The sequence below is a fragment of the Cucumis sativus genome, chromosome 5, assembly GCF_000004075.3.
Source record: "Cucumis sativus cultivar 9930 chromosome 5, Cucumber_9930_V3, whole genome shotgun sequence".
In the NCBI taxonomy this organism is placed as follows: Eukaryota; Viridiplantae; Streptophyta; class Magnoliopsida; order Cucurbitales; family Cucurbitaceae; genus Cucumis; species Cucumis sativus.
Genome location: NC_026659.2, coordinates 24,745,052 through 24,770,932, shown reverse-complemented (window position 1 = coordinate 24,770,932; position 25,881 = coordinate 24,745,052). Strand labels below are relative to the sequence as shown.

At 35.2% G+C, this 25,881-nt stretch overlaps 5 protein-coding genes and 1 non-coding gene across 8 annotated transcripts; 5 read left to right on the top strand and 1 right to left on the bottom strand.

Moving 5' to 3' along the window:
- Positions 1 to 1,944: 1,944 nt before the first annotated feature.
- On the bottom strand, positions 1,945 to 3,539 carry LOC101217091 (transcription termination factor MTERF6, chloroplastic/mitochondrial-like). Of its 2 annotated transcripts, none has more exons than XM_031885048.1 (2): positions 2,893 to 3,539; positions 1,945 to 2,531 (listed from the first exon to the last, which is right to left on the bottom strand). In XM_031885048.1, the coding sequence occupies exons 1-2, from the start codon at positions 3,349 to 3,351 to the stop codon at positions 2,520 to 2,522; spliced, it is 471 nt and encodes a 156-aa protein (XP_031740908.1). In that variant the 5' UTR covers positions 3,352 to 3,539; the 3' UTR covers positions 1,945 to 2,519. The 2 variants fall into 2 exon arrangements, with proteins under 2 accessions (XP_031740908.1, XP_031740907.1); XM_031885047.1 differs by having other exon boundaries at positions 1,945 to 2,806; positions 2,893 to 3,525.
- Positions 3,540 to 4,296: 757 nt separating this feature from the next.
- LOC101221433 (multiple organellar RNA editing factor 4, mitochondrial) lies at positions 4,297 to 10,260 on the top strand. 2 transcript variants are annotated; one of them, XM_031885108.1, is made up of 7 exons: positions 4,297 to 4,555; positions 4,654 to 5,013; positions 5,800 to 5,897; positions 5,973 to 6,038; positions 6,176 to 8,714; positions 9,073 to 9,161; positions 9,753 to 10,260. In XM_031885108.1, the coding sequence occupies exons 2-5, from the start codon at positions 4,667 to 4,669 to the stop codon at positions 8,362 to 8,364; spliced, it is 2,700 nt and encodes an 899-aa protein (XP_031740968.1). In that variant the 5' UTR covers positions 4,297 to 4,555; positions 4,654 to 4,666; the 3' UTR covers positions 8,365 to 8,714; positions 9,073 to 9,161; positions 9,753 to 10,260. The 2 variants fall into 2 exon arrangements, with proteins under 2 accessions (XP_031740968.1, XP_031740969.1); XM_031885109.1 differs by lacking the exon at positions 4,297 to 4,555 and adding an exon at positions 5,210 to 5,349 and having other exon boundaries at positions 4,875 to 5,013.
- A 237-nt stretch (positions 10,261 to 10,497) lies between these two features.
- LOC101221674 (multiple organellar RNA editing factor 1, mitochondrial) lies at positions 10,498 to 13,331 on the top strand. The gene is made up of 4 exons (XM_011657248.2): positions 10,498 to 11,708; positions 12,397 to 12,494; positions 12,571 to 12,636; positions 12,748 to 13,331. Exons 1-4 carry the CDS (start codon positions 11,341 to 11,343, stop codon positions 13,128 to 13,130), a joined length of 915 nt encoding a protein of 304 aa, XP_011655550.1. The 5' UTR covers positions 10,498 to 11,340; the 3' UTR covers positions 13,131 to 13,331.
- Positions 13,332 to 14,711: 1,380 nt separating this feature from the next.
- LOC101217718 (multiple organellar RNA editing factor 9, chloroplastic) lies at positions 14,712 to 17,895 on the top strand. The gene is made up of 6 exons (XM_004135291.3): positions 14,712 to 14,959; positions 15,060 to 15,437; positions 16,129 to 16,226; positions 16,302 to 16,367; positions 16,506 to 17,158; positions 17,594 to 17,895. The coding sequence occupies exons 2-6, from the start codon at positions 15,073 to 15,075 to the stop codon at positions 17,603 to 17,605; spliced, it is 1,194 nt and encodes a 397-aa protein (XP_004135339.2). The 5' UTR covers positions 14,712 to 14,959; positions 15,060 to 15,072; the 3' UTR covers positions 17,606 to 17,895.
- Positions 17,896 to 18,758: 863 nt separating this feature from the next.
- Positions 18,759 to 18,832, top strand: TRNAR-UCG. Its single transcript has one exon. It is a non-coding gene; the product is annotated as a tRNA-Arg (tRNA).
- Positions 18,833 to 18,892: 60 nt separating this feature from the next.
- On the top strand, positions 18,893 to 22,715 carry LOC101221902 (cleavage and polyadenylation specificity factor subunit 3-I-like). Its single transcript, XM_011657250.2, has 6 exons — positions 18,893 to 19,051; positions 19,224 to 19,392; positions 19,510 to 19,607; positions 19,935 to 19,980; positions 20,051 to 20,200; positions 20,793 to 22,715. The coding sequence occupies exons 2-6, from the start codon at positions 19,243 to 19,245 to the stop codon at positions 22,428 to 22,430; spliced, it is 2,082 nt and encodes a 693-aa protein (XP_011655552.2). The 5' UTR covers positions 18,893 to 19,051; positions 19,224 to 19,242; the 3' UTR covers positions 22,431 to 22,715.
- The last annotated feature ends 3,166 nt before the right edge of the window (positions 22,716 to 25,881 follow it).

The following is a 25,881-nucleotide window of genomic DNA, read 5'->3' as shown; positions in this document are numbered from 1 at the left end:
TAAAGGGTACATCAAAGGGCTTTTATTGTTGTTTTAAGTTTAATAATTGCAATGTAAGACCCGGAATTTAGGTATCTTATATTCTCCAAAGAGTTTAAGACGAGAAATAAGTGTCATAGACGTTAGGCGTGATGGCCTTGGAAGTTAGCTATGCGTTTTGGACAATTATGTTATGATAAGGGCAAGCAGCTTAAAGTTTTAGTGAGGTGTAAAAACCTTGTTAGCATGCATTTTAAGGTGTAAAATAAGCCGAAGGTGCCTTAAGAAGAAGGTTTAAGATGGATTTAAGCAAGGATGAGGTGTCAATTTGTACTCATGCAAGGAACTCTATAAATAGGCCAACTTCGATATTGAGTTGCTCACAATTCACTCTAGCATTTTGAGTAAAATTAGTTTTAAAAGTTTCAAATTTTGAGTCTATTTTCTATATTAGGGCTGCTTGTTTAATTTGAACAAGGAAAAGTTAAGTTTGAGTTAAAAGAAGAGAGGAATATCATTCTCGTGTAAAAAGTGAAGAGTCTTTACTCCAAGGAGGTTACAAGACACATTCGATTGAATCTTTCGCTGAAATTTTGAGGACAATAAGAAATCGGGCAAATTTATCGACCAAGGATTTGATATGCGATCTGTGAGTGATTTTCTTGAATGGTTTATGTGATTTCACTTTACTGTTTTGAAGAACGATTTCAAAGACAAAAGAATTTCGAAAATGATTTATATGAAAAGTTTATGTGTTTCAAGCGTGATTTATAATGGTGGAAGCTTGATTTGATAAAGTATGATTTGATGTTAATTTTTATGTGCACATAAAGAGTCAAGATCATCATGGAGTGTGGGGTGTATGAACCACATGATGAAAAAAGCGAGCTTATGCGTTGAAAGCATCGTATAAAGCTTAGCGGCTTGAACAACAAGGATATATCTATATGTTCTCGGATGCTATTGATACAATAGTCAAACATGAGATAATGAGACCAAGCCTAAAGAACGATTCAGGATCATTGGCGAAAAGAGTATTTGACTAATGTTTGTTTATGCGATTTGATTGTAAAGCATAAATAAATGTTTATCCGAAATGAAATATTTTGATGTTATTGATGTACATAAAAATGTATTGCAAAAATGATTTCATAAAACCTCACTAAGTCTTTAGACTTATTGCTTAAAATTTATCTTTCAGGGCTTAAGTGTTAAAGACCAAAGAAAAGAGGAAGTTTGGGTTTGCTAAGCGAGAAGCTGCAAGATGTTTAAATTTAAGGGTTGATTTTTATCTTTTGGTTGTGTGTTGTATCATTATGTTTTTGTACTAAATGCATTGTTAAGGAATAAAAGTTAAAGGTTGTTCGATCTTTTCTTACATAAAAGTAGGAATAAAAAAGAATTGGAACTTTAACTCTGCTATTCAAATTGGCAAAACAATAAGATTGTTATTTGGAATAGCAAATAATACATCCCTTCCTTCAACTACAATATTTCATTCAATTCTCCTCTACCTTACAAACACAAAGCATAAGCTTTATCTACAACTCTCATGTCTCATCTCACAATTGGAATGAAAAAAAAAAAAAGCATCCCCATTTCAACATCATTTCAACTCTTTCAAAGGTGTTTGGTTGCAATTGTTTCATTCTGTAAGACAAAGGAAAACTTGAAAAGTTTGAACCCAAAACTGACATTGGCATTCTCTCTACTCATCATCCTCAAGAACTAATAATAGGTGATGTATCACAAGGGATAAGAACTTGCTCTTCTTTAAATGCATTGAATAGCATTGCTTTTGTATCTAAAATTCAACCAAAATCTTTTAAAGAGGCTGAATTGGGTGATTTATGGTTAAATTGCAATGCAAGTAATGTATAGGAATTAGTCCCTCGTCCTAGTAATCATCCTGTTATCGATACTAAACGGTTGTGTCTACAAAGCTTAAAAAGTTCAAGAAAAAGATGAGGAAGGGAAAAACAAAAGGTCTCCCATTTCAACATTAATCATACACAACCAAGCAATTAACAGGTCCAAGAAATATATAGCAAAATATTTAGGCAATACCTCGAATTGGGAGGGAAGACAACAGATTTCTCCCACTTGAAAAAAGGGAGAGATCTTGAAAAGCTCAAGAAGCAGTGTTGTTTGAAACAGTAGACTCAATAACAAGAAAGATGCTCTCTCATTTGAAGATCATTATGCTGAAATTTAGACTTTGAGAAGATTTTAACTTACAATTTTCCAATCCTATGGAGCAGATTTGGTTTCGGCTACGACATTGCCCCGGTATATGTCCATAAGATTTGGGATTTCATCCAAATACTTAAGAACATAGTTCTCCAAAAAAATTCTCTCCCCTTCTACAAGCAACCACGCAATCTTTTTGCTCTTAAGAAGATTTTTCACCTTCAAAGCCTCAAGAACTTTGTACCGCGGTTGGAGCCGCTCGTTGACTGAACATTTGAAGAACTTCGGGTAAATAATTACACTTCCTGGATCCAACTTTGCAGTGTTGAAACAGAAATCTGCAACATCCCTCAATTTCTCCTCTGAACAAGTTAAATAAAGTGGATATTTCTTAAATGCGGTAAAAATCTCCTTCTCAGACCATCCTAAACTCTTCATAACATTTATTTTCTTCTTCCAAGTTGAATCACTCATTGAAAGCCTCACTAAAACTGCATAAACAAACATGCGAGCTTCTGGTTCAATGCCTAATTCTTTAACCGTTTTCACTGCATGAATCGTTCTGTCAACCTTATGCATAATAGTTGTAGGCTTATATGCAATCATTTTGGCTATATTCTTAGAAGGTACTCCTTCACTGACCAAAACATCAACGATAGATTTAAAATTACCCTTAATATTACAAGTCAGAAGCCTTGAATAACGACAAATAGCAGTAGTTACCTTTTCATCCGGTTCAAGCATTTCCTTCATGAAACGAAATGATGGTTTCAACTGAGAATCTAAGCTCCTGAGAAGAATCGCAGGGCTTGTTAGAATTACCTTAGGAAGTAAAGGACCGACGAAACCGACTTCCTGGAGGAACTCAAATTTAGGCTTCAGATTGGTGGATACTTTGGATTGAAGGATGGAAGGTTGCTTCGAGACCAACTTGGCGATCTGTGAATTCTCGAATCCATGAGATTTCAAGAAACCGATAATGGCTTCGTACTGCTGGATGTTTTTTTCATCGAATTGGAGCTTTCGACCGTGGGAAGTAGGAGATCCAGAAGAAAGGCCACATGAATTAGTGAGAAATTGGATGGTAGAAACAGAGGGTAAAGGCAATGTAGAAGTAGAAAGGGTATTGAGAGAACGTTTATGGATGAAATGAAGAAGAAACGTGGAGGAAAATTTGAACATTTGGGGATTGGATTGAAGAAATTCAAGTAAGGGTTTTGGTCAGGGTTTTAGTTTTGTAGACGATGGTATTATGTATATATGAGTATCAATAATTCTTAAAAGAGTAGTAAATTATCGTAATCTCACTAATTGGTGTGTTGTATCTAAAGAAAAAAACTATAGAAGCATATACATAGATAGGTTAATCAAAAGCTAGAGGTGTTGTATTAAGATAAAAATCAATTTCTTTTTAAGAAGGGAAACAAACATTCGAAGTTAAGAGAAAAAAGCAAAAGAAGTTCAACAAATTAAAGAAAAGGAAACAAAGAGAGAGAAGGGAGAGAAAATTTAGATGAAAAATGGAAGTTTGAAATTATTAATTATTTATAGAAAAAAAAAAGTTAGTTCTCGTGAGATTATTCGATTTTAAAAAATACATCAAATTTTATTAAAACATCAAAACAAGGTTAAGAAAAGCATACAAGAATTAAAACTTAATACATATACCAACTACGTACATCTTTATTCTCAATGACTCAATCATAGAAATTCTAAATCTATGTTTGCTTAGTTCGAACACGAAAATCTTCTTTTATTATTTGGTAGTTGTTATGTCTCTCTTTTGAACTTTCTTGTTGTTTGGTTGGCTTTTATGGGTTGCCTTGTATCATTGGCAGTTTTTTTTTAATGCAAGTGTGTTGCAAGGTATGTTCTTGAAAACCTTACGTGCTGTAAATAAAGTATGTTGTACCAGTTTATGATGAATGTTCTTTACAAATACGTAACTTATACATTTGATCATAATATTTGTTTTTGATCTTAATCGATAATCTATATATATTTGATCAATCTAGTCTATGGTTGAAATGGATTATGCATTAGCATAAGAAATCAAATCTGATGTGTATATATATACACATATGATGTTAGGTAAAGATTAATTGACCAAAGTTTTTTTTAAGTGAGAAATTTGTCATTTTTTTCCTCCAAAATGGGTCGACCCGAGAAATTATCTTATGATTTTTATTCTAAAACCCTAAACCCTATTTTTTTTTATTCGTTCGCTTCATGCCCGTCGATCGGGATCTTCCTACTATCTCCGACGACCTTCCGGCACTACGGCGTGTCGCCGCTGCCGGTCATATTCTCTCCCATCAGTTTCGCTTCTTCGTTCACTTCACGGCTGACGCTCCACTGGAATTCTTCTTTCGAATCACTGTGCTTGGTAACTTTCTCTTGTTTTTTGGTCTACCTTTTCTACTGAAAAATAAATAGAAATGTGTAATAACGACCTGTCTCGTTTCCTGTCCTTTCCGATTACAGTCTTGCACCGATCATGGCACTTCATTCACTTCGTCTCCGTCGCTCTTTGTCTGTTCTTTCTACTTTCTACCGATATGCGGCAGTATCTAGTCAAACCCGCCATTCTATATTTTGTCCTTCCGCTCCGTCAGTATCCAAGTCTCCCGCTATGATCTCATCACATTGGCCATTGAGATTGTCGTCAATCGCTTCCTATTCCCGGTCATCATTTGCGAGGAAAAAAGAACCTGACAAGTTAATACTCGAGGGCTGCGATTACAACCACTGGCTCATCACCATGGACTTTAAGGACTCAAAACCCACTCCAGAGGAGATGGTTCGAACCTACGAAGAAACCTGTGCCAAAGGCCTAAATATTAGGTTTGATTTCTTTTAACTTCTGAAAAAACTTTGAGTTTTAGAACTTATATTCTGCCTCTGTTGCCTCCACTCTCTATAGTACATGAGAGGCGCAACTTCGTTAGAATTGTCTCTTCAATTAATCGTGTTTTTTTTCCCTAGAGATCATTTGAATGTTGACTATTCTAATTTGCATTTTTGTTTATTCTGACTCTAGGTGTTGCTATCCATACTTGGGATTTTTTTTGCAATCCTTCAATCATTACATGTTGATAAGGACATTTATATGACATCCCCAATATTATTTTAAGATCAATTTGATTCCTTCACAGTTCAGTCACAACGCAAATGGTGGATGTACGTAATTACTCCAAACTATTTAAAATTGAATATTAACGAGTAAACCTGGATATATTATTTCAAAGAAGAGAAGTGGAGTTTTCATTTTGCTAAGATTAAGCTATTGTAGTTCATATATTTGTAAGTTCACGAGTTCAAGTTTTAATGTTGCCTCAGGATATGTGTCCTCTGGTTTTCTTAACTTTTTTGATATTGTATGGCTATGTAAGGGTCCTACAATAAGAGAATATCGGTGTATCATCAGTCTATCTACAACTACCCATGACATGCCTCAAGTGAATATTGGTTTTGTTGCTGTTGCACGATCCTCTTGCAATGTTTATTCTTTACTATGTTCATACCATTCCTTACCTATTCTTGCATTTAAATGACTTGAAGCTGCTGCAGCGCTAGTATTCTGAGAAAGTTATGCTTTTGTTTAACATTCTTTCCCCAAACCATGAACAGTGTGGAAGAAGCAAAACAGAAGATGTATGCTTGTAGTACAACTTTGTATCAGGGGTTTCAAGCTGTGATGACAGAAGAAGAATCAGATAAATTTCGCGGTAGTTGTTTATGATGTCTAATTACAACTTTCAGATTCCATGTTCAGTGTTGATTTTAAATATTTCTTTTACTAGATCTACCTGGTGTTGAGTTTGTATTGCCTGATGCTTACATTGATCCTGAAAAGAAAGAGTATGGAGGTATGCAACTGTCCAGATTGACAATGACTAAATTTGCTTTATAGTTAACCAAGTGATGTATCCTCCTGATGAATTTTTGGCTTGATACTAAACGTATCGTGACCTTTGAGTTTGCAACTTTATTTTGTAATATTCAGGAGACAAATATATCAATGGAACAATTATTCCAAGACCACCACCCACTCAATATGGTGGAAGGCAGGAGCCCATAGATCGTAATGGAAATCCAGATCAACCAAGAAATGAGAGGCCACCTAGAACGGCGCCAAACTCGCAGGGCAATTCATCTTTTAATCAACGGGGTTGTATGCAAGGAGATGGACGCCATTTTAGAGCTTCAGAAAACTATTTGCCACAACGTCCACCCAAAAATTACATTCCCGTAAGGCCTGGAGAAAGGAGAGTTCATTCACCTATGAACACTAGTGCTCCTGAAGGAAGAGATTCATATCAAGGAGGAAGAGTTCCAATGCCTCCTCATCAAGGAAACTACAGTCGAAGGGGGCAGGGAAGTTATAACCATGATTTGCAAGGAAATTATCGGCCTCTAGGAGAGCAAAGAGATGTGTTCCCAGTAGTCCAAGGTAATTTTGATAGTGGCTTTACCTCACAACTCGGAGAAAGGAGAGATCATTCACCTATGAACACTTATGCTCCCCAGGGAAGAGATTCCTATCAAGGAGGAAGAGGTTTAATGCCCTCTCATCGAGGAAACTACAATCAAAGGGGACAGAGAAGTTATAACCATGATGTGCAAGGAAGTTATCACCCTCAAGGAGAGCAGAGAGATTGCATGTTCCCCTTAGTCCAAGGTCATTTTGATAGTGGCTTTACCCCACGGTTTGGAGAAAGGAGAGATCATTCGCCTATGAACGCTTATGCTCTCGAAGGAAGAGCTTCCTATCAGGGAGGAAGAGGTTTAATGCCTTCTCATCGAGGAAACTACAATCAAAGGGCGCAAGGAAGTTATAACCATGATGTGCAAGGAAGTTATCAACCTCAAGGAGAGCAAAGAGATTACATGTTCCCACTAGTCCAAGGTAATTTTGATAGTGGCTTTACCCTGCGGCCCGGAGAAAGGAGAGATTGTTCGCCTATGAATACTTATGCTTTTGAAGGAAGAGATTCCTATCAGGGAGGAAGAGGTTTAATGTCGTCTCATCAAGGAAACTACAATCAAGGAGGGCAGGGAAGTTATAACCATGATGTGCAAAGAAATTATCAACCCCAAGGAGAGCAGAGAGATTATGTGTCCCCCCTAGTCCAAGGTAATTTTGACAGTGGCTTTACTTGGCTTGGAGAAAGGAGAGATTGTTCACCTATTAATACCTATGCTTACGAAGGAAGAGATTCCTATCAAGGAGGAACTGGTCTAATGCCTTCTCATCGAGGAAACTACAATCAAAAGGGGCAGGGTAGTTATAACCATGATGTGCAAGAAAATTATCAGCCTCAAGGAGAGCAGAGAGATTATGTGTTTCCACTAGGCCAAGGTAATTTTGATAGTGGCTTTACCACAGGGCTTGGAGAAAGGAGAGATCATTCACCTATGAACACTTATGCTCCTGAGGGAGGAGATTCCTATCATGAAGGAAGAGGTCTAATGCCTTCTCATCGAGGAAACTACAATCAAAGGGAGCAGGGAAGTTATAACCATGATGTGCAAGGAAATTATTGGCCCCAGGGGGAGCAGGGAGATTATGCACCTCCACCAGGCCAGGTTAATTTTGGTGGTGGCTTTACCCCATGGTTTGGAGAAATGAAAGACCATTTGCCTGTGAACAATTATGCTCTTGAAGGAAGAGATTCCTATCATGGAGGAAGAAATCCCATGCCTTTTCATCAAGGAAACTATAGTCAAAGGGAGCATGGAAGTTATAATCATGATGTGCAAGAAAATTATCAGCCTCAAAGAGAACAGAGAGATTGTGTTCCTCCACCAGGCCAGGGTAATTATGGTAGTGGCTTTAATCCTACACAGGGTGGACCTTATGTGCTCGGTGGATATCGTGGTCATGGAGCAGGAACGCCTTATGGTCAAGGACAGAGCCATGGATCTTATCCGAACTTTATCGAAGGTAAAAAAATTTCCCTAGGTGACCAAAGGAACATGCATGAAGAACAACTAAACTACAATCAAAGGGTGCAAGTAAGTTATGACATGCCTCCACTAGGCAAAGGTATATTTGGCAGTGGCTTTACCTCAGGGCTTGAAGAAAGGAGAGATCATTCACTTACAAACACTTATGCTCCTCTAGGAGGAGATTCTTATCAGGGAGGAAGATGTCCCATGCCTTCTCATCAAGTAAACTACAATCAAAGGTGACAGGGAAGTTATAACCACGTGCAAGGAAATTATTGGTCTCAAGGAAAGCATAGAGATTATATGCCTCCACCAAGTCAGGGCAATTTTGGTTGTGGCCTTAATCCCTCACGGGGTTGACCGTATGGGCAAGGTGGATATCATGGTCATGGAGGGAATGTCTTACGGTCAAGGACAGATTTTTCCTAGCTCTACCGAAGGTCAAGAATTTTCCAAGGAGCAGGAATGTCTTATGGTCAAGGACAGATTTATCCAAGCTCTACTGAAGGTCAAGACTTTTCCAATATGACCAAAGAAACATGCAAGAAGAACAACGAAGCCACACTTTTGGTGAACAAGCATGGAACAAACAAGTATGGCATTCTTATATAGTAAACATTAAATAGTTTGGTCCATTGATTTTTCTTATCGTTTGATTATTGATTTTTAGTAGAATAGCTGTGTCCCTCTCTCTTTGGAAAACCTCTTTAAACTTGTTTTCGGCCCACCATCTTCTTGGATGCTAAACAACTCAACTTCAATAGTGAAGTTCACAGTCCTCTCAACGAAGAATTCCAGCTTACAACTTTGCACCCTAATACAAACATTTAATTCCAACATATTGACTCTAGACTTTATAACTCAACTCGTTGTCCCAAAACACTCATGAAGCGTACGTGAATATGTGGTTTATTGTTACATTTTAATAACAAGAACTTTTGATTTCTACAGGGGAGATTCTGAGGCAGTCTGAATATTTAATATGAAGAGATCTTTACAAAAGCTATGGGCCATTCCATTTTGTCTCGTGTTTCTTGCTGGTAAAAAAACAATTAGGGAAGGCTTTTTTGTGTTTTTTTTTCCTTTTTTCTTTCTTTCTGTAGGAGCTTGAACTGCATTTGAATTTGAGATATAACCTACGTGAGTTAGCTTGATTCATCTCCCTCTATTAATTATTGCCATAGCAATGATAAATTTTGATTTATGAAATACACTTAATTTTTATAGTTCTTAACTTAAACCGATTAACTGCAAGATTATTTAATTAGGTTAGCATACCTATTGTAATTAGTTTTGTTATTTCTTAGAGTCATGTCATTTAGATATATATATATATGTACATATGTATATTTTTTTAATTCGGGTCAATGGCATTTTAGGCTCAATTTTTGGGTCATCCATACAAATTTTAGTATGTTTTTGTGAACTTGAGTTATTGGCCTAGTGAAATAGTTGAAATTTTTTGAAGTCTGTGTTATTGATATTGTTAGGGCATTAGTGGTTGGTTTTTATTTACCATTCAATACAAGTATTGTTTTCACTTCGATAAAAATAACACAATTTTGAAATACTCGATTCTATGTGCATTTTATTTATTTCACTCTAAACTTTTGTTTTCTTCCATTACACAGCTCCGATTTTCGACTCCAACAACAAGGTTATGTTTGGTGTTCACTATGCTGCCTCATCTCTATCGAAGACCACCACCTCCACATCGACTTACAACATCTACCTTTGATTCACTTTCAGCGGCCAACTCTGGTGACTATGTCGATTATCTCCCACGACTAATTCTGCTGACCAACTCAACCGAAAAAAGTCAGCTGATGAAAGTGTTTCTAAACACAAAATTGAAATTATTGGTTAATGGTGATTAACAATAATCTTTTTACATTAATTTGAGATTAATTAAAAGTCTCCTAGTGTAAACAAACCAAACAGGCTTGAGTATACATTTTCACTTTTACAGGAAAGCCTTTGATATTTTTGAAAACTTTGTTCATATTGACATAGTTTTACATGTGCAATTGGTAGCAGTTACGAGCTTAGCTTTTGAAAAAGACAAACTCTCAAGGTTATACACATCAACATTGCTCTCTTGTTTGGATATGTATATATATTGAAGCATTATATAGGTTAAATATGAGCCGTTTAGATTGATTTACTAAGCATTTATAAACTTTCTTTCGTTGTTGTTATAAAAAATCGATAATCTGACTAATCCGAATTATCCAACTCAAACCGTAGGGGTTAAATTTTGTGTTGGGTTAGAAAAGTGAAAAAAAAAAAAAGAGAAAGAAGGGCCGGTTCTTTGGGTTGGAAAAATAAGGGGTCAATTACAATATATATATAAGCCCAAAATTCTAAAGAATCAAAACTCGCTCGCTCCTCAACCTAGCCGTGTCATCTTTTCAACGCTCTCCGTCCCTCCCTCTTTCTTCCTTTCTACAAGTCCCTCCCATTTTAAAAATTTTCGCTACCCCTCCCTAATCTTTTGTTTTGCCTCACAATAAGGTTAGTAGTCATTCCCTCTTTCATTTGTCTTTTATTCCTTTGTCCACCACCCTTCCTCGGCTGCTGGCTGCCCCCTTTCGTTCCGCTCCCTTCCATTAAATTTCTTTTAATCTCTAATCACTCTTTCTCTCAACATCACAATAAGGTTAATTTCTTCAATCTCGGTTAGTATTTGATTGTTAATTTTTGGTAGCCAAGAGTGTATTTGCCATGACATCTTTAGAACACTGGATAATTATTAATAAAATAAAAGTACACTTGCTCAGAAAAATTAGATGAAATTTGTCTGATTTTATAATTCAACTAATGCTCAAAATTTTGAAATATTCTTAATTTTATCCAATAATCTGCATATTTCATGTTGCTCTTATAACAAAGATTCTTAGTTTCCATCAAACAATAATCTATAATGTTCACTATTTTCTTCGCAATTTTTACTTCCTATAACCCAAATCCCTAATATTTAATTCGTTCACTTCACGTCCGTCGCCCGATTTCACTGGACCATCCTTTCCATATCTCTCCGGCGTGCTACCACCGCCGGTTGTCTTCTCTCCCGTCAGCTTCACTTCTTCATTCACCTCGTCTACTTCGAATCTCTGTTCTCTCCTTTTTCGGTCTTTCTTTCTACTGAAAAATCAACGGAAATGTGAAATAACACCTGTCTCGTTTCCTGTCCATTCCGATCACACTTTTGCACCGCTGATGGCACTTCATTCACTTCGTCTCTGCCGCATTTTATCCGCTCTTTCCGCCTTCCACCACTATACGGCACGTCAAACCAGCCACTCTAATTTCTGTCCTTCTGTTCCGTTACTATCTAAATCTCTGGCTATTATCTCACCACATTGGCCACTGAGGCCACTGATACCGTCGTCAATGGCTTCATATTCCCAATCATCATTTGGGTCCAACAACAAAGATGACAAGGTGGGGTCCGACACATTAGCATTGGAGGGCGCCGATTACAACCACTGGCTCATCATCATGGAATTTCCCAAGGACCCAAAACCCACTCCCGAGGAGATGGTTTGTGCCTACGAAGAAACCTGTGCCAAAGGCCTAAATATTAGGTTTGATTTTTTTAACTTATGAAAAAAAACTTTTTGAATTATTTTTAGAAGTAAACTTACATTCTGCCTCTGTTGCTTCCATACTCTCTATTACATGAGAGCCGCAACTTTGTTAGAATTGTTTCTTCAACTACTTGTGTTAGTCAGTATTCTGTTCTTCTATTGGAACCCTTTTCAATGTTGAATATTCTGATTTGGATTTTGTTTTCTCGTTTCTTTATTCTGACTCTAGGTGTTGCTATGCATAACTTATGTTTTGTTTTTGAAGCCTTCATTCACTACATGTTGATAGGTGATTTGTCTATATGGCATTCCCCACAGTATTTTGGGATGACTAATATTGTTCCTAAGCAGTTTTCAGTCACAACACAAATGCTACAGATATGAAATGACTTCCCCACTATTTTAAATTGAATATTAACGAGTATACCTTGATATATTATTCCAAATAAGAGAAGTGGAGTTTCCATTTCTCTTCCTTTGTTTGTTTGTTTATTGCTGTTGCTGTTGCATGATGATCCTCTTACAATGCCTAATCTTTACTATGTTCATACTATTTCTCACCTTTTTCCTTGCATTTAAATGACTTGAAGCTGCTGCAGCTCTAGTCTAGTATCTTGAGATGATGATTAATTTTGATAGAGTTATGCTTTTGTCTAACATTCTTCTTTCCCCAAACCATGAACAGTGTGGAAGAAGCAAAACAGAAGATGTACGCTTGTAGTACTACAACGTACAAGGGGTTTCAAGCTGTGATGACAAAGGAAGAATCAGAGAAATTTCGGGGTAGTTGTTTGATGACATCTAATTACACCTTTCAGATGCCATGTTCAATTCTGATTTTAAATATTTCCTTTACTAGGTCTACCTGGTGTTGTGTTTATATTGCCTGATTCTTATATTGATCTTGTAAACAAGGAGTATGGAGGTATGCAACTGTCCAAATTGACAATGACTAAATTTGCTTCTATCATGTATCCTCATGATGAAATTTCGCTTTGATTCTTCTAAGTTTACAACTTTATTTTGTAATAATCAGGAGACAAATATATAAATGGAGTCATTATACCAAGACGACCACCCATTCAATCTGGTGGAGGGCAGGAGAGAAAACATCAGACAAGAAATCCTGATCAACCAATATATGAGAGGGTATCTAGATCATCGTCGAATAGGCAAGGTAATCCATCCTTCTCCCAACAGGGTTCTACACAAGGAGATGGACGCCATTTCATAGCTTCACAAAACTATTCGCCACGAGGTTCACCTCAAAATCACGGTCCCCCAGGTCGTAGAGAAAGGAGAGATCCTTCACATATGAATAGCAATGCTTCTGAAGGAAGAGGTCCAATGCCTTACCATCAAACTTCCATTGGCTTCCCATCAAGGAAACTACCATTAAAGGGTGCAGGTAAGTTATAACCATTCCATTCTAGCATGTTTCTTGTAAGAAAACAATCAAGGGGTGTTCGAGGAGTTCGAGGAGCTAGAATGTAAACAGGATTACTAGAAATAAAAAAGTGATCAAATATGTGTTGGATCGGGGACAAGAACAAAATTAAAGCATAAAAAATAAAAATGATATAAATGAAATAAGATTAATATTACAATTCAAGTCGAAAATGCTCAATTCAAACATGGATTTTGGATTACATTAAATTAGAAATTTGGTCGTTAAGCTTGATAAAGGTAAACTATAATCTTTATGGTTTGATAAAATTTTATACTTATGATTTACTATTAAAACTATATTAGCATTTTATTAAATTATGTTTGATTACATTTTAACTTTCTTCTAATCATTGACCTAAACTATCTTTTAATTAGTGATTTTTACTATCGTAGCATATTTTACAACTTGGCGTATCAAACTACTATTTCTTCAATGTCTTCGATAACTTGGTCGGTTAAGAGTTGTTTAATTGGTTAGTTGTATAGTAATGGTATACTCGAGAATAAGATGTCTTTTATATAAATTTAATTGATTCGTTAGTTGAACGATACATTGATAAAAAAAACAATTAGTTTGGAATCAATAATAATTTTAACTATGAATACTTGAAAATTGAGTGATTGACAATGAATTGTTTAAAAAAGAAATTGATAATTAAAATTAAGGGACTTTTTTCATTGTTTTAGAAAATAAAAAACTATCGTACATTTAGTTCATAAATAAACCATTTCATGCAGAAAACCCTCAAACCAAACTTCTTCAATGATCTTCGCTAACAACAACCATTATCGGCAATAACAATTGGCTCACTTCGACAACAATTATTAACAGTTGGCTCACTTGGATGACAATTATTGGCATGCTCATACATCAATGACCACATATTTAAGAATTAGTGCAAGTTCAAAATTTAGTTAAACTAACCGTTGTTTTTAGTAACTTATGTTAATTGATCGAGTGAAATGGGTGAAAAATTTTAAAGTTTGTGACAATGGGGTCTCCAAACCTAAAATTGCAACAATTTTCTTATACTTCCCAATTTAACTTAATTTTCAAATTTTATTATGATACGAGTTCATCTTTATTATTTATAAATGGTTTTGATTCATAATTTGTTTGTCAATTGTGCAATATATTTTTTTTTCACTTTAAGAATTAAGTTGTTATAAATGTTAAACTAGAAAAGACTAAATTGATATTTATTAAATTTCAAGAACTACCTAGACTAATACGTGTGTTTAGCTTAACTTTCGAGTTTTGTTTAAGAAAAATCATTTTAAAAAATAGCGTTTAATATTTGATAATCACTTAAAATATTCTTTTAAAAAATAGCTTTATGAAATATGTTGGTTGATAGTACTGATATGATTTTTTATCTTCGTTCCTAATTTATGAGCATTTGTTAGTTAATCTTTCAGAACCGGTAGATTACTCAAAAATACTAAACTATACTTACTCGTCCTCTCCCTAACACTGATTTGAAACTTTTGACGATCATTCGAAACCGATCTTCAATCACTTGTATATAAAAACACTAAAAAATGAGCTAAGAAGTTAGTGTGAGAAGAAATGGAAGAAAATAAATCATAATTTGACGCAAAATTTCCATCAAAAACCCCTTTCTACTAAAACCCCAAACCCTAGACTTGGATTTCTTCTTTTCTCGCCCGTCTCCCCATTGGAATCATCTTCTTCTTCGTTCGTCCTCTCCATCCCTTCTTATTCCCTCCCACGACCTACCGCCACTCCTGACGCCCCACCGGAATCATCTTCTTCGTATCTCTGTGCTTTGTAGTTGGTAATTTTCTCTTGTTTTTTTGGTCTTTCTTTTCCACTGAAAAAATAAGCAGAAATGTGTAATAACGACCTGTCTTCTTTCTTGTCCATTTCGATTACAGTCTCGCACCAACCATGGCACTTCATTCACTTCGTCTCCGCCGCACTTTGTCTGTTCTTTCTGCTTTCAACCGCTATACGGCAGTATCTGGTCAGACTAGTCATTCTATTTTCTGTCCTTCGACTCCTTCACTATCTAAGTCTCCGGCTATGATCCCACCATATTGGCCAGTGAGATCGTCGTCAGTGGCTTCCTATTCCCGGTCATCATTTGGGAGTAATAACGAAGATGACAAGATAGGGCCCGATACAATACTATTCGAGGGCTGTGATTATAACCACTGGCTCATTACCATGGAATTTCCGAAGGACCCAAAACCCACTCCTGAAGAGATGGTTCGGACCTACGAAGAAACCTGTGCCAAAGGCCTAAATATTAGGTTTGTTTTTCTTTTAAATTATGAAAAAACATACTGCTTTTGTTGCCTCTAGTACACGAGAGACGCAACTTTGTTTGGATTGTTTCTTCAATTACTGTCACTGTTGATTCCTTCACAGTTTTCAGTCACAACATAAATGGTGCATATGTGAAATGACCCAAACTATTTTAAATTGAATGCTAAGAGTAAACCTTGATATATTATTCCAAATAAGAGAAGTTGAGTATTTTGGTTTTTGTTGGAGTATGTGGGTTTAGTTGATAGAATGGCGCTGGGATTATTACGTTCCCCACTGTGGACTGGATCGGCAGTAATAGTATTAAGCTATTGTAGTTCATATATTTGTAAGTTTAGGAGTTCAAGTTATGTTATCTCTGGATATTTATCCTCCGGTTTTCTTAGCTTTAATTTTGTATGGCTATGTAACTCCTACAATAAGATTATCATGCAGTGAAGTGGGCCTTTAACATCTCAGGTCTCAACTTGGTGTATTTTCTGCTTTAAAATTTTAATTCTGTTGCTGTTGCATGAACCTCTCACTATGTTTATTCTTTGCTCCTCGTTGACATCATTTCTCAGGCTTTTCCTTACATTTAAATGCCTTGAAGCTGCTGCAGCTTTAGTATTTTGAGTGATTAATTTTGATAAAGTTGTGCTTTTGTTTAACCTTATTTCCCCAAACCATGAGCAGTGTGGAAGAAGCAAAACAGAAGATTTATGCTTGTAGTACAACTACGTATCAGGGGTTTCAAGCTCTGATGACTGAAGAAGAATCAGAGAAGTTTCGAGGTAGTTGTTGATGACATCTATTTACACCCTTCAGATGCCATGTTCAATGCTAATGTTAAATATTTCTTTTACTAGGTCTACCTGGTGTTGTGTTTATATTGCCTGATTCTTACATTGATCCTGTAAACAAGGAGTATGGAGGTATGCAACTGTTCAAATTATCAATGACTAAATTTTCTTTAAAGTTAACCAAGTTATATATCCTCCCTGATGAAATTTCGCTTTGATACTAAATTTGTCATGAACTTTGAATTTACAACTTTATTTTGTAATAATCAGGAGACAAATATATCAATGGAACAATTATACCAAGACCACCACCCATTCAATATGGTGGAAGGCAGGTGAGGAGACAACCGAACAGAAATCCTGATCAACCAAGATATGACCGGGAACCTAGATCAGCACCAAATTGGCAAGGTAATCCATCTTTCAATCAACGGGGTTCTATGCAAGGAGATGGACACCATTCTGGAGCTTCACAGAACTATCCGCCACAAGGTCCACCCCAAAATTACGCCTCCCAAGGGCCTAGAGAAAGCAGAAATCCTTCACCCATGAACAATTATTCTCCTGAAGGAAGAGATTTCTATCAAGGAGGAAGAGGTCCAATGCCTTCTCCTCAAGAAAACTACAATCGAAGGGAGCAGGGAAGTTATAACCATAATGCGCAAGGAAATTATCAGGAAAGAAATTATGTGCCTCCACCAGGCCCGGGTAATTTTGGTACTGAGTTTAATCCTGCACAGGGTGGACCGTATGGGCAAGGTGGATCTCGTGGTCATGGAACAGGAACACCTTATGGTCAAGGACAGAGCCATGGGTCTTATCGAAGCCCTGCTGAAGGTCAAAGATCTTCACAAGATGACCAAAGAAACATGCAAGGGGAGCAACGAAACCACAATTCTGGCGGACAAACATGGAACAATCAAGTAAGGCATTTTGATACAGTAGACAGTAGACACTAAATAGTTTGTTCCATTGATTTTCCTTATCATATTAGAATTGATTTTTAGTAGATAGTTATCTCTCTCTTTGGAAAATCTCTGTAAACTGAACTTGTTTTTGATCCACTAACTTTATAAGTCAGTGTTAAACAACTCTAACTTCAATAGTAATTTTTTTTTTGTCTAAGTTTGCACATTTATTTGAAAAACACATTATTTTCTCCTGTTTTATTTTTCACATTTATTGACTAATTCCATCTAACTAAAAACTCTCAACTCAAATGAGAACCCTTTAACTCCAACACATTGACTTTAGACATCACAACTCAACTCAACTCAGTGCCTCAAAAACGCCTGATGCATACACGAAGACAAGCTTTGTCGTTACATTTTAATAACAAAAACTTTTGATTTCTGCAGGGGAGATTCTGAAGCAGTCAGAATATTTAAGGTGAAAGAGATCTTTGCATAAGCTTTGGGCTATTCCATTTTGTCTCCTGTTTTTTGAAGGTAAAACAATTGGGGAAAGCTTTTCGAGTTTGTTCATGTAAGGATTGGATTATGCACGTCTTGTGTTGGGTCATTTTCCTTGCTGTAGGAGCTTGAACTGCATTTGAATTTGAGATATAATCAACATGAGTAGTTTCTTCTGATCTCTCAATAGGCTGTCTACTAGAAACACTTATTTCTGCCGTAGCAATGATAAATTTTGATTTATGGGATATACAATTTTTATAATTTTTTGTAATGCTGAACTTCAACTGATTAACTTTAAGATTATCTAATTAATGAGGTTTTTTCAAAATAAAATTTCACTTTAAGCGTAAATATTTTTTGTCTATTTTTTACAATTTCTCTTAAAATTATTATTTCTTACCAATCAAGAAAACAATCTTTTTGTAGTGACTTGAGACTAATGAAAATAGTTTTAAAAAGAATTGCGTTTTAAAACACAAAAACGATAATTGTAATCGATGACCATTTTAGGAATAATAATTAAGGATATAGTAACACTTAATAAAAATAAAAATATAGTAAAATTATATTTGATAGATTTGTATTACGAATAGAATTTAACAAAATTGTTAAATTTACAATATTTGTAAATTTTTTAAAATGTTGTTATATACTTAATTAATTATTTTAAATTTAATTGTTATAGAAATCAAATTGTGGTTTATTTTAAAATTGTTATAGAAATCAAATTGTGGTTTATTTTAAATTGTCCTAGTAAAGTTTATTTAAATTAACAAAATATTTTGAAAACATATATTGATTCAAGTTTCTTTTTTAAATGTAACAAGAATATCAAATCAATCACATCCTAATCATAGGTGAAGACATCGTAAAAGCCACTTATGGAGAATGAGAGTAGTTGCAATTAAATTTCTACCATTTCAAAATTTAAAAATAAATAAATTATACATATTATACAAAGTTTAAAGATTTAATTTTCATGATTTGTGGTTTCAGTTTTTACATGGATGGTAAGTTTGTTGGTCAATTTAAACACTTCTAAAAGTGCTTATGGTTACAAAGTACATTTTTTATAATTCCATTTACTCTCAACCGATGTTCATCAAGTGACCGCATAGCGCAGTGGATTAGCGCGTCTGACTTCGGATCAGAAGGTCGTGGGTTCGACTCCCACTGTGGTCGATTTTTTGTTATTTCTATTTCCATTCCCTCGTTTCTCAATTACTCGCGACTTTCCCAAAATGCACTCCTCGTCTAAAATCTCTCCCCTTCTTCTCTTCTCTTCTCTCCCGCTGAATTTCTCCGTCTAAAACCCAACAAACAACAATTCAATTACACAGTTTTTTTTTATCTTTTGAATTCTAGGGTTTAGCTCTCTTTCTTCCTTCATCTCTCAACACTGTAAGTTCTCTTTCTACACATTTTCCCTCTTCTACTTACTACTTCACTCTCTTTCCCCCTCTTCTTCAACCTTTTTAGATCTGTTTCTGTTTAACAAATACTTATTATGTTTACATATTTTGGAATTGTAAGATTTAATTCTGTCTTCCCTTTTGCTTTTGATATCTTGCAGCTGGAGAGATTTTGGAAAAATGGCTTCGGTTGGACAGCCACCCTCCCTTAAGAAACGGGATGCATCCTCGACCAGAGAGGAGGATCAGCTTATTATAACTCCTCTTGGGGCTGGCAATGAAGTGGGTCGTTCCTGTGTATATATGTCTTACAAAAGCAAAATTGTTTTGGTATGGTTTGAACTCATTATTATTTCTCATTTACTATCTGGGTATAAATAACATATGGAGGTTTAATTGTGTTGGTGGTAATTTTTCTTTTCTCCTCTTGTTTTTCTTGGATTACAGTTTGATTGTGGAATTCACCCTGCTTACTCTGGTATGGCTGCTTTGCCTTACTTTGATGAGATTGACCCTTCAACGATTGATGTCCTGCTCATTACCCAGTATGTATTTCTTTCCTTCTTTCTTTCTAAAATATTTAGATAATGCAGCTCTTAACTTGGACATTTTGTGTTTTATAGCTCTTTTTTACTTATGCAAAATTAGTGATCACATTCTTTCGGAACTCGTGTTCTACATATTGTTAAGACTCTTGCCTCCTTACTAAAATCATGGAAAATGCAAATATTCCCGAGGAGCAGTTTTTCAGTGTCTTTTTTAATCTGATCATGGCACGAGATTCTAATTTTTCCAGCTCTCTTTATTTTCTGCCTCTTATTGTTTTTTGTGTTCTTTTAACCAAGATAATTTCGTGCACACTTATTTCACAGCTTTCATTTGGACCATGCTGCATCACTCCCTTATTTCTTGGAGAAGGTACTTTCTATTTGACTTTCAATGTGATTGTTGCTCGAGTACAGAAACTAATCTAGCATTAATTTGATAGACTACATTCAAAGGACGAGTCTTTATGACTTATGCTACTAAAGCGATCTACAAGTTGTTGCTCTCGGACTTTGTGAAAGTGAGCAAAGTTTCAGTTGAAGATATGTTGTATGATGAGCAGGACATAAATCGTTCCATGGACAAGATTGAGGTAAATTATTTCTCACTGTGGACATCTCTCGAGTCTTGACTTGCTGTTTCATCCATCGTGATAATTAATTTTCAGTGATTCTACCAAAATCGTACCTTCTATTAAAAATCTGCTTGACGTTTTATTTAGTAACAGTTTATCAAATGTACATTCCACTCGCACTATCTGTCATTCGTCTGCCTCTGCCCTTATCTCCTCCTGCTTTAGTTCTCTGTGAATTTTTTCTGTTAAAATTTTGAAATTCAGTTCTTATAATTTTAGAATAAAATATGATTGAACTACAAGTGGTCTTTTGTTGTATTCATTGAAATTTGCTGTTTTATGAAGTTTAGTTTCTTTTGAATGCTACATTTTTTATAATCTTATTCAGGATGATAAAATAGCAAAGATATCTGTATGATAATCATTTAAGTCCTCGAGATAATAATGATAATGAACCAGCAACCAGCTATGGTGGAATGCGGAATCATTATATTGGTTATTTTGGTGTCAACTTGCATGGGTTTCATATCCTTGCACCCTGATTTGTATAGTTGAAAATGGATATCGGTTATTCATTCTCTTATTTAATAATAATGCACAGTAATCGCAGGTCATTGATTTCCATCAAACGGTAGAAGTTAATGGTATTCGGTTTTGGTGTTACACTGCTGGTCATGTGCTTGGTGCTGCCATGTTTATGGTGGATATCGCTGGTGTCCGAGTTCTCTACACTGGAGACTACTCACGTGAAGAAGATCGGCATCTTCGGGCTGCCGAGATGCCTCAGTTTTCTCCTGATGTTTGCATAATTGAATCCACATATGGTGTCCAGCTCCATCAACCTCGACATATTCGAGAGAAGCGTTTTACCGATGTTGTTCATTCAACCATTTCTCAAGGTGGTCGCGTACTGATTCCAGCTTTTGCCCTTGGACGTGCCCAGGAGCTCCTCCTTATTCTTGATGAATATTGGGCAAACCATCCTGAGCTCCATAATATTCCCATATACTATGCTTCTCCTCTGGCAAAAAGATGTTTGACTGTATATGAGACATATACGCTCTCCATGAATGATAGGATCCAAAATGCCAAATCAAACCCCTTCCGATTCAAGTACATATCCCCACTAAAGAGCATTGAAGTTTTCAAGGATGTTGGCCCATCAGTGGTGATGGCCAGCCCTGGTGGACTTCAAAGCGGTTTGTCGCGTCAGCTCTTTGACATGTGGTGTTCTGACAAGAAAAATTCATGTGTGCTTCCTGGTTATGTCGTTGAAGGGACACTGGCTAAGACTATAATCAATGAGCCAAAGGAAGTCACCCTCATGAGTGGACTCATGGCTCCTCTCAACATGCAGGTTCATTACATTTCTTTCTCTGCCCATGCTGACTTTGCGCAGACGAGCGCATTCTTGGAAGAGCTCATGCCACCCAACATAATTCTCGTCCATGGAGAAGCTAATGAGATGGGGAGGCTGAAACAGAAGCTTATGTCCCAATTTGCTGATCGGAATACAAAGATTCTCACTCCGAAGAATTGTCAGTCTGTTGAGATGTATTTCAACTCTCAGAAAATGGCAAAAACTATTGGAAAATTGGCTGAGAAGACTCCAGACGTTGGCGAAACTGTCAGCGGTTTACTAGTGAAGAAAGGATTTGCATATCAAATAATGGCACCAGAGGATCTACACATTTTCTCTCAGCTATCAACTGCAAACATCAACCAACGCATTACAATTCCATACTCCAACGCCTTTAATGTGATCGTACGTAGGCTCAAACAGGTATATGAGAGTGTAGAATCTTCAACCGATGATGAATCCGGCGTTCCAATGATTCGTGTGCATGATCGAGTAACCGTGAAGCAGGAATCAGAGAAACATGTCTCACTTCACTGGACATCCGACCCTTTAAGCGACATGGTATCAGATTCCGTGGTAGCACTCATTCTCAACATCAACCGCGAGGTTCCGAAGGTCATAGTGGAGTCTGAGGCTGTAAAAACAGAAGAAGAGAACGTGAAGAAAGCAGAGAAGGTAATTCATGCCCTGCTTGTTTCACTGTTCGGCGATGTGAAGTTAGGAGAGAATGGGAAGCTGGTGATTAACGTAGATGGGAATATAGCAGAGGTTGATAAACAAAGTGGTGAAGTAGAAAGTGATAATGAAGCTCTCAAGGAAAGAGTTAAAACAGCATTTCAAAGAATTCAATGCGCTGTGAACCCAATTCCTCTTTCATCATCATCTTAGCTTTTAGCTTTAGCTTTAGCTTTCTGTATTTGGCATGTTCAAGTAGACTAATTTGTATTATTTCCTCTGCCTACTTTCAAAAATAGGGAAAAAAAAACTGTATTTTACAAGTTTTTTTTACTTCATTTTTGAATTGCTTATTTTGTTTGTCCACTTGGATTTTGGTAATTGTTTAAAGAAAGTGAGAAAAAGAGAAGTGTAAACGTCGTATGCCATATCATATTTGAATGGTGTTTAGCAAATGACAGCAAAGGACAGTTTCGTGAAAGTTTATTTTTGTCATCATCGGAATTGCTTCATTTCAACCTTCCTTTTACTCTTCCTTTGAGATTTTATCAAAATTAAATTTGTATTTTTTGCATAAGATTCCATTTGTACATTTAAAATTTTTCATTTGCTTCATTAACATTTAAGGCTATTTATAGAATCGTCTCTGTTGGACATCCGAAAACAAATTATTCAAATTTATCTAACTACTGCTTAATGGTCACAATATTAGTGAACACAACAATTTAATATAAAGAAGAAACTTAAAGCCAAATATCACCAAATTTCTCTCTTGTTATAAGAGCCACACAAATTTAGTTGAAAGCTAAAACACAGTGTAGATGTCAGACTATGGCTTGGAATACAAGGTCTTTGGAGATGTGAGGGTTGAGCTTGACGACGTTTACGATTGCCAACAGAATATCCTTTTCGAAGATAAAAAGAAATTTGAAAATTTTGAAATAAGCTAAAAGGAGGATTTGTACATCTCCCGTGATGAAAGCCCCATTCATGACTTCAAAATTTAGAATTGATCTCAGATTTTACATATGGCCAATATATATCCAGTTGTTCTTCAACTGATATAACCTAACATTAAAGCATGTTACAACATTATATATTAGCTAAAACACTAAAGATAGGAAAACAAGATGAACATTACTATAATTACTTGGCCACAAGCCATGAATAGTGAACATGACTTGATGAGGCGGAGTATATCACGAGGAGACACGAGCGTTATTACATACATTTGGTCCCCATTGTTGAACAAACTGGAAGAAGTCAAATGGAATGACATTAACGAACAACACCAAGCTTAAGAAATAAATAATTAAAATAGGTGGAGTCATTGTGAGAATTGATAGAAGAGAGAACAAAACAATAAAATAGAAGAAGATGAATGAAAATGGAGAATAAGATGAAAACAAACAAACATATATATATATAGACTTAATGTGTACTCTGCCTTGCAACTACATGTAATAATTAGTTTTTCTTTCTTAAAAACAAAAATCAAACGTTCAATTTGTAAGCTTAAAAGAATGGTAATCACGAATAAATTTGCTATCTTTGTTGTTAGTACAAAAATTAAAAAGTAGCTTATGGTTTTAAATATTGTTTATAATTCAAACTTGTGGAAAAGTTAGTAGAAAACCTATAAGAACGTCTCGAACAAGGGTTGGGCTACGAGATGTCCAATCCATCCAATCCCAACCCTTGAGTCAAGGGGTAGTTGTAAATTTAGCGATTAAATTCAAATTAATTAAGTATATAACACAATTTTAAAAAATGTGCAAATATAGCAAAATTTGTCAAATTCTATCAATGATATAAGTCTATCACTGGTAGACCATGTTGCAAATATTGGTCTATCACTATATACCATATGAAGCCTATTAGCGATACAAGTCTATAAGTGATAGTTTTGCTATATTTACAATTTTTTAAAAATGTTACTATATCTTTAATTATTATTGTTAAAATAGTCATCCATTGCAATTTCTTTTGAATCAAACACCTTCTAATAGGTTGTAGCCACGAGAATGATATAAATATAAAGAAATTCTAATATCAATTCATCTAACATGATTGTTGTTGGCAAATAAATTATTTGGTCATTTCTCCTCCAAAGTGCAAATGAAAAAAATTATGAAAGTGACATTGAACCACCAATACCATAAAGAGGAAAATACTATATTTAAAATGAAATAATTGCCTTCCCAATAGAGATTTGAGTTTTGAAACCATCATGTAATCATTATATAGCTAACATTTATGATTTGTAACTGCATGAACGTGTAAAGATTTCTAATTTATATTCATATTTGATTCCTTTCCGTTCAAAGACTTTGTTTCGTTTTCAAGAAAATTATCTCATTTATAACATACATACGTTTCAATAAGCAATACACTGTTTAAAGAAAGATTTAAGTAACCAACGTCATTTGCTCCATCTAAACTTTACTTAAACTAGTTTGAAAAAGACTGCAACTCATTACTCAAACAACGTACGAACATGACTTACCAGATAAAATCCGAAAATACTAAAAACTATTACTCGTATCTCTTTCTCCTTCCACAGATACCAAACTCTTAATGAAAAGATTAGTAGCTTCGAACCTGTTGAATTTTTCAATATGGTATTATTTTTCCTTCTATTGGGAGTTTTTTTTAACGGTTGAGTTTTAGTATTTATACATAATCACATGTCATTCACTGGACTTCGTTAACACTTCTCCATTTCTTACAAACAACAATGGAGGTTCAATACCAAAAGTAGGGTGAATAATCGTCAATAGCTTTGATATGATTTAAATAACTGTTTATCTAGTCAACATGATAGTTTAGCATGCTCGATGTAATTGTTTAGATTTGAAACCCTTTCACTATCATTTAAAAAGGAATACACAATCGTGTATATATATATATATGATCTAAACGATCATTTACTTGATCAACACAATCTTTTAGCATAGTCAACACGATCGTTTAGATTTGAAACATTTTTTCCATCGTTGTTGAAAAGAACTACAAAATCGTGTTGATAATATCGACATGATCGTCTATTGTGATCTTTTAGGAGAATAATTACACACACGGATCTGACCGGTTGATATTTTTTGTCTTTTTCATTGTGAGTCTGTGAGTCTTTTTTATTTTCAAAATTGTTCCATACAACACAAAAGATTTGTAGGAATAAATTAGTAAAATTTCTTGGTTCAATTTAATTAGTGTAGCGAATTACGTGTGACTTCATTAGATTAAAAAGTTGGAATTCTAAAGGCATGCACCAAAGTAAGTTTATTCTGATCCCTCGACTTTGTATCTAGTTCGTTCTATTTTGGCCCTTAAATTTTTAAAATTGTCTTTTTCGGTCCTCAAACTTTTGAAAATAAAGCTTACTTTGGTCTGTTTTAGAATTCTATTATAGAATGATGTGCATTCTATATTTGGATAATTAAACTATACATTCACTATTAATTAAATTAATAAATATCAAAGAGCTTTTGTTAATTTATTATACAAATCTTTTATGCCATCATAAAAATATAATTAACAAATTAAATAAATCTAAATTAAAAACTAATATTATTTTTTTCTTCAAAACTTAAATCTTTCACATCTCCTCTCCAACCCCAACTCCAACTCCCACCATTTATTTATTTTTCAAATTGAAATAATC

Coding starts and splice junctions, on each gene's coding strand:
- LOC101221433 (XM_031885108.1), top strand. CDS start 4,667: ATGGCACTTCATTCACTTCGTCTCCGTCGCTCTTTGTCTGTTCTTTCT. Junction 5,014..5,799: donor GCCAAAGGCCTAAATATTAG/GTTTGATTTCTT, acceptor AACCATGAACAG/TGTGGAAGAAGCAAAACAGA. Junction 6,039..6,175: donor TGAAAAGAAAGAGTATGGAG/GTATGCAACTGT, acceptor TGTAATATTCAG/GAGACAAATATATCAATGGA.
- LOC101221674 (XM_011657248.2), top strand. CDS start 11,341: ATGGCACTTCATTCACTTCGTCTCTGCCGCATTTTATCCGCTCTTTCC. Junction 12,495..12,570: donor AGAATCAGAGAAATTTCGGG/GTAGTTGTTTGA, acceptor TTCCTTTACTAG/GTCTACCTGGTGTTGTGTTT. Junction 12,637..12,747: donor TGTAAACAAGGAGTATGGAG/GTATGCAACTGT, acceptor TGTAATAATCAG/GAGACAAATATATAAATGGA.
- LOC101217718 (XM_004135291.3), top strand. CDS start 15,073: ATGGCACTTCATTCACTTCGTCTCCGCCGCACTTTGTCTGTTCTTTCT. Junction 15,438..16,128: donor GCCAAAGGCCTAAATATTAG/GTTTGTTTTTCT, acceptor AACCATGAGCAG/TGTGGAAGAAGCAAAACAGA. Junction 16,227..16,301: donor AGAATCAGAGAAGTTTCGAG/GTAGTTGTTGAT, acceptor TTCTTTTACTAG/GTCTACCTGGTGTTGTGTTT.
- LOC101221902 (XM_011657250.2), top strand. CDS start 19,243: ATGGCTTCGGTTGGACAGCCACCCTCCCTTAAGAAACGGGATGCATCC. Junction 19,393..19,509: donor ACAAAAGCAAAATTGTTTTG/GTATGGTTTGAA, acceptor CTTGGATTACAG/TTTGATTGTGGAATTCACCC. Junction 19,981..20,050: donor TCCCTTATTTCTTGGAGAAG/GTACTTTCTATT, acceptor TTAATTTGATAG/ACTACATTCAAAGGACGAGT.